The following is a 6,094-nucleotide window of genomic DNA, read 5'->3' as shown; positions in this document are numbered from 1 at the left end:
AAAGGAGGTATGTATGTATTTTGAAATAAACAAAGGGGATCAACCAAAAAAAAAACTTTCGTTCCAGGATTCTCATCCCCTTCCCCCTAGTTCTGGCTACTTCAGTAGTTAGAATCTCCTTAACATTAACAAATGCCATTAACAGACCGTACTGAAATTCCGTTTTAATATCATGATTTATTAATCTGTAACTTCTCTCCCTTTGCTTTTTAGTCGTGGATTGAATGATAATTCTACATATTTCCCAAGCACTTTCGAGTCTACAAAGCTCTATGCATGAGAACGAGGGTCGAGGGTCAGAATCCAGACTGATCACACCTAGACCTTGGATTTCCTCAAGGAGGAAAGTTGGCTTGCAGGGTTGGCTCTTTTCTGGTAATATTCGGACAAACTTTAGCCAAAGCAGTAAGAGACCTCAGCGACGGGTCTGAATCTTGGTTCCCCCTTCTTCTTGTTACTTAGTCCCTCTGTGACTTTGTTGCATTGCCCATACAAATAAGATGACCAGTCGGAAGCCTTGCCTTTCTGTGAATTACAATGATCACGGTGGAGGATTTAGCACGGAACTCCACCCAAGGCGGTACTGCTCAGCGCACAGCAGTTCGTCAATGCTGGGCCGCGATTCGTCTTCACTGGCAGCCCCACAGAGGCGTCCCGTGGCGAGGAGCGGGAGGGCAATGGAGGCGGCCCACCGAGTGGCTCAGACCGACGGAGGGCACTTTCCTCCCCGGTCCAGTTTGGGGCCCAGAGTCTGGAGGCCGCTCCCCTCCGCGCTCACTCCGCCCCCAGCGCGCCGGGGTGGCGACTCCGTCCCCCGGGAAACGGGACGCGCGGCTCACCCTGGGCCGGCGCCTCGGCCCGCGGGTCTCCCACTGCGTGCAGACCTCGGCTGCCAAGTAGCCGCAGGTGGGGAAGAGCAGCCGCGGGACGAGTTGGGAGCCTCTCGGGGCGCGTGTGCGGAGGGGTGTCCTAGCCCAACCGGGGGTGGCAGGGGCGCGCGCCGAGCGCGCAAGCCTCGTGTCTCCTCGGACGTGCCAGATGCCAGACCCCGCGGTAGCTCGAAAGGCGCGGGGCGACAGGGAGGTCCCGACCCTTCGCCCAACCTCGGGCGCCGACCTGGAGGCGGCAGGCGTGCTGGAGCTGGAAGAGGAGGAAGAACAGGAGGAAGAGGCGGCGGCGGAGGCTAGGAGAGCGCGGAGTTTCGTCCGAGACGCGCGGGTGCGCTTCCTCGGCGTCCGCCTGGGGCAGATGCTGGGGCTCCAGGCGGAGAAATGGAGCCAGCATTTGGAGAGCGAGGACAACCGGCGGGTCCTGGGGGAGTTTCTGGAGAGCCCCGGCCCGGCCTGGCTTGTGTTCAGTGTTGCCGCCACGGGGCGGCTCGCGGCCTCCCGGGAGGTAAGCAGCGATGGGCGAGGGGATCCTGCCACGCCCCCGCCTAGAGTTAAGGGTTCTTAGCCGAGGACAGGATAGGCGCGCATCCTTGGGTTCCCGCGGGGCATGCACTCGGGCGCTTTAAAAAACTTTTTTGGAAGTCCGCCCTGCAGTCGGCAGAACCCCCCCCACCCCGTGCGCCCCCCTGCAGTTAAGCGGCTGTGGGTGGTTTTTTAGGTCAGTCCTGGAGCCTGCTCTATCCGGATAAAGCAGGACAAACAGAGCCTCTCCAGGCTGCCTGGGCGGTAGGCGCCTGGAGGGTTCTGTGCCGGGTAACTTCCATCTTAGTCGCTCTTGGGTCACTCTGGAGCCACATCCTTAAGAAAAGTGTTTGGCAGAACGCAGGTAACTTGACAAGTACTCTGACTGCCTGCCAACCGCACTTCATCCCAGGAAAAATATAGTCCTTAAAACTGAGTGCGGGGGCAGGGTAATTACGCAAACGTCGTGTTTGGCAGCCGTCGAGGGGGACAAGCCTTTCTCCCCCTTTTCCTCTCTTCTTTTTTTAAAAAAAAATAATTTATTTGTTTGTTTATTTATTTTTAGAGAGAGGGGAAAGGAGAAAGGGAGAGAAACATCACTGTGTGGTTGCCTCTCACTCGCGCCCCCAACTGGGGACCTGCTGTGCAACCTAGTCATGTGCCCTGACTGGGAATCGAACAAGCGACACTTGGCTCGCAGGCCTATGAGCCACAGCAGCCAGGGTTTTCTTCTCTTCTTATTCTCTCCGTCCCCACCCCTCTGCCCGTAAACTTTAGACTGCTCGCCCACTTGAAGGTTAACGTATCACCCACAAGTGCAGCATTGGCATTTGGCATTTTTCAAGTGTGAAAAGGGTACAGCAAGATTTATGATCTTTGGGTCGTACAGTGAGTGCCGCAGCGGAATGTAAAGTGTTACTATCATCACTGGAGGTGGTCGTTGTAATAGTTGGAAACTAGGATCCCAGAGAAGAGAGAGAATAACAGGAACTTGCCTTTGGGTTGTGTTTTGAAATTTTTTTTTTTTTTGGCTACTTTCCTAATCGTAAATTAGAAGATTGTCAGTAGACAAGGAGATAGAACACTTAACTCTAGTAGGTACCAGATTTTGTTACTTTTGCTAGCAATCGAACTCTAAGTTAAACTCTGCGTGTGAACGTGGAAACTACATCTGGACTGAAACTAATGATCTTGTTCTTGTTTCAGATTCCAAGAGATGCAAAACATAAACTTGTTTATATTGCCAAGAAGGTTACGGAAAGCATTGGAGTTAATGATTTCTTTCAAACGGTTTTATTTGGAGAGATACCTGCCTCATCTCTTGGACATGTAACTGCTTTCCTGGATGAGGTACTAGTCTATCTTTAATATTTGAAGCTTTTATTTATCTCAGTGACACTTGGAATTATTCGGGACAACTCTTTTTGTTGTTGTTTATTTGTTTATTTTGAGAGAGAGAATGTAGAAGCCAGTAATCTCTTCAGCCAGATGAATGGAGTGGGACAGCATTTAGACTGTTTCTGAAGCGAACTGATACTTACTGAAGCTAATATTCCGCAGGTGACGATTTGTAGGGTCATCTCTTTCCTCTTTCTAAGCCATGGAAGTAAATAAAAAGCAGCTTGGATTGAATAGGCTCTTGGACTGAGCTCGAGATTTTAAAATTTACATTCAGAGACAGAGTGACACTTTGGAAAGGGTTTTAAAAATCAGTTTCGATTCTTGTTAGTTTCTAAATGTCACTTATGACAGATAATGGTTAAAAGTAATGGAAACAGTATTAGAAATGGTTGCCTTAAAAGTCCTCTTTTTCTCCCCTTAAACGGGAGAAATGTTCGCTAAACTAACGATATTGGCACCTTCGTGTGCACCAGAACCGCCTGGGATTTCGTTAAAGGCAGGTGGATTCGGTAGGTCTGGGGTGCGGCTGGTATTCTGCATTTCTATCCTGAGGGACTGGCTTTGAAGAACAACATACTAAATGACCCTGTTCTGTGGAACCACAGCAGTGGTTTTCAAACTTTGCAGAACATTAGACTCACCTGGGGGATCTTGACAACATACCCAGGCCCACATCACACCCCAGACTAATTAAATCAGTGCCGGGCTCCCACCAAGATCCCCAGGTGATTCTCATGTGCCCTAGACTTCGGCAACTGCTGGGTTAGTTTTCAGTAAATCAAATCTCAATCAGTGCAATCCTGCCAAAACTTGAGGTAGAAATAACTGACAACATATATGTTACTGATGACCTGCCAGTCTTTCACATCTCTTTCACTGCCTGGGTCTCTTTGGCTGTCTTTTTGAAAGGAGACATTTTCTTGCTATCTTTGAGCTCTCACGCCCAACTTCAGGATTTTACCTCAGTTTCCTTCCACTCCTGTAGAATTTATTTGGTTTTAGCTGATTTCAAGAAACACTAAGAAGAGTCTTTTCTATCTTTAGGAGCTGGGACAGTTTGGGTATGTAGCAGGTGTTCAGAAAGTTCTTATTGAACTGGATCTGATGAAAGGGTGTCACACAAAATGTGAATAACTTGGTCATTTGAATCCAGACAGCCAGCTTCTGAGTTTGGGCCGGGGGTGGGGTGGGTGTCAAGGCTGCACTCACTCATCATTGGCATCTTGCTCTACCAGCTGAAGGAACTAAACTCTTCCAAGTTCCTCTGATCTTTCTCTGAATTTATCTCCCTCTCAATGCATATCCCTCTGAAAGAAGGTTTAAATGAAAAAGAGTAAGCTGTTAATGAATACGTCTATAGAAGGCATTAACCATCCAGAACCTCAGGAGTTTGAGTGGTTTGGAAGATTGTCATTTATGCTTAAGGATATGAGTTTTAGGAAGAAAAGCAAAGCGAGGATGTCACACTGATGAGGTCAGTTGGGTTTATTTATAGACCAGGCTTAAATTTGGTATGAATGAGGCCCTAAGGCATGGCCGTAGATTTTTGGGCTAAAACATTCCAAAGATAGTCTTTGCTTAGTGTCCATTATAACTCACAGAACTGGCTGGTAAACAGTGATATATGAGGTACTCCTCATCCTCTCTCTCTAGCCGAGATCTCTCTCCCAGATTCCTTACTTGGAGATCCACCTGCTTTCCTGTCATTCCCACTTGATGTGTAATAGACATCTTACACCTAATGCCCGAAGTTGAACTGACTTCCCCAACCTGTGTTACCTGTGGTTGTATCCAGAATAGTGGACCAGGGTGGCAGCAGTGGAGCAAGAAGGGGGCTGATTCTTGATACACGTTGAAAGTGGAACCTGCATGATTTCCTCATAGAATGGAACAAGGCGTGAGACAAAGGAAGGAGTCAGGGCTGACTTAGAGGTTTTCTGGCCTGAGCAAATGGGAGGATGGAGTTCACAACCACTCTCATGGTGGGGAAAGTCATTTGTGACTTCATATTTACCTTTTGTTTTCTCATTTAAATGATCTAATGTACTTGCACTTATGTCAATGTCAAATAGTTTTTGAGGTCTGACTCAGATAATACACTGATTGATGGTAATTCATGCTGATGCACTGGGGCCTCCCAAACTTTCTCTCCAGTCTGATCTCTCTTCTGAACTCTAAGCTTAGACATCTACCTTCCTTCCAAACATGGCCATTGATGTATTGATATAATGGACATCTCAAATCCAACATGTCCAAAAGTGAACTCCTGATCTCGTCTCAACGTTATTTCTTTAGTTATGTTGACTCAGATCTTGAAATAAACGAACAAAAAAATGTAAATGTTCATCAATCCATACAGGAAGCATAATTTGGTTCTTTTTAAAAAATTTATTGATTTGAGAGAGAGGAAGAAGATGGGTGGGGGGAAAGAGAAAAAAAACATCAATGTGAGAGAGAAACATCAATTAGTTGTCTCCTATATGTGCCCCAACTGAGCATTGAACTCACAACCTTGGCATATCAGGGTGACGCTCTAACCAACTGAGCTACCCAGCCAGGGTAGGATTTGGTTATTGTATCAACTCTGGGTCCTATCTTTGGACATGCTAATTTAAGTAATCTGGGAGAGGCCCAGATTCTAGTATTTTAAAAGTGTTTCCCAGGTAATAGTCTCTACTGATTTAAAAAGCATTGTAAAAACAAACTCCCCAGATTAAGAAAGGATAAAAGAAGGTAAGAAAACTACAGCAAAGACACCATAGCTCTTTTATCTGTAGTTGTATCTATCTTTAGTAAACATGTCCAGATTATTTTGGTTCATAGAGAAAGTTTGGGGTTTTCCTTATAATCATCAAAACTAGACAAAAACCATAAAAACGAAAAACCTTCCCAACTAAAGCAAAACAGCCCCCTCTTCGATTATTTGAATTACTTTGTATATAAGATTAATTAAAAAGCACATCCCAGGTGTATTTGTTTTAAGTGATGTTTATGGAGGTACTTTAGCTGTGCAGAGTGTGTAGCTCAGAGCTTCAAAACAGTTTTATCCATAGCGTCTGACTCAAATATTTAATTTTAAGAGAAGTTGGCCTCTGAAGGGATTAAAAAGGATAGATCGGTAGTTACAAAAACAGTCACAGGGATGTAAAGTACAGCACAGGGAATAGAGTCAATAATATTGTATTATCTATGTATGGGGCCAGGTGGGTACTGGAAATACTGGGGGGATCACTTTGTAAATGATATAATTGTCTAATCATCGTGTTGTTCTCCTGAAACTA

The 6,094-nt window shown here is 46.2% G+C and overlaps 1 protein-coding gene across 1 annotated transcript in view; it reads left to right on the top strand.

The window, feature by feature from the left end:
• The first annotated feature begins 1,038 nt into the window (after positions 1–1,038).
• The window catches only part of DNAH11 (dynein axonemal heavy chain 11), a 255,136-nt gene continuing 250,080 nt past the window's right edge, over positions 1,039–6,094 (top strand). The window contains exons 1-2 of the mRNA XM_090286851.1: positions 1,039–1,395; positions 2,619–2,762. Of these exons, the coding sequence (XP_090142977.1) occupies positions 1,039–1,395; positions 2,619–2,762 (501 nt within the window). The remainder of the gene's footprint in view (positions 1,396–2,618; positions 2,763–6,094) is intronic.

Source organism: Furipterus horrens, unplaced genomic scaffold (assembly GCF_987537825.1).
Source record: "Furipterus horrens unplaced genomic scaffold, mFurHor1.1.pri manual_scaffold_9, whole genome shotgun sequence".
NCBI lineage: Eukaryota > Metazoa > Chordata > Mammalia > Chiroptera > Furipteridae > Furipterus > Furipterus horrens.
This window is presented reverse-complemented; position numbering and strand designations above follow the sequence as displayed.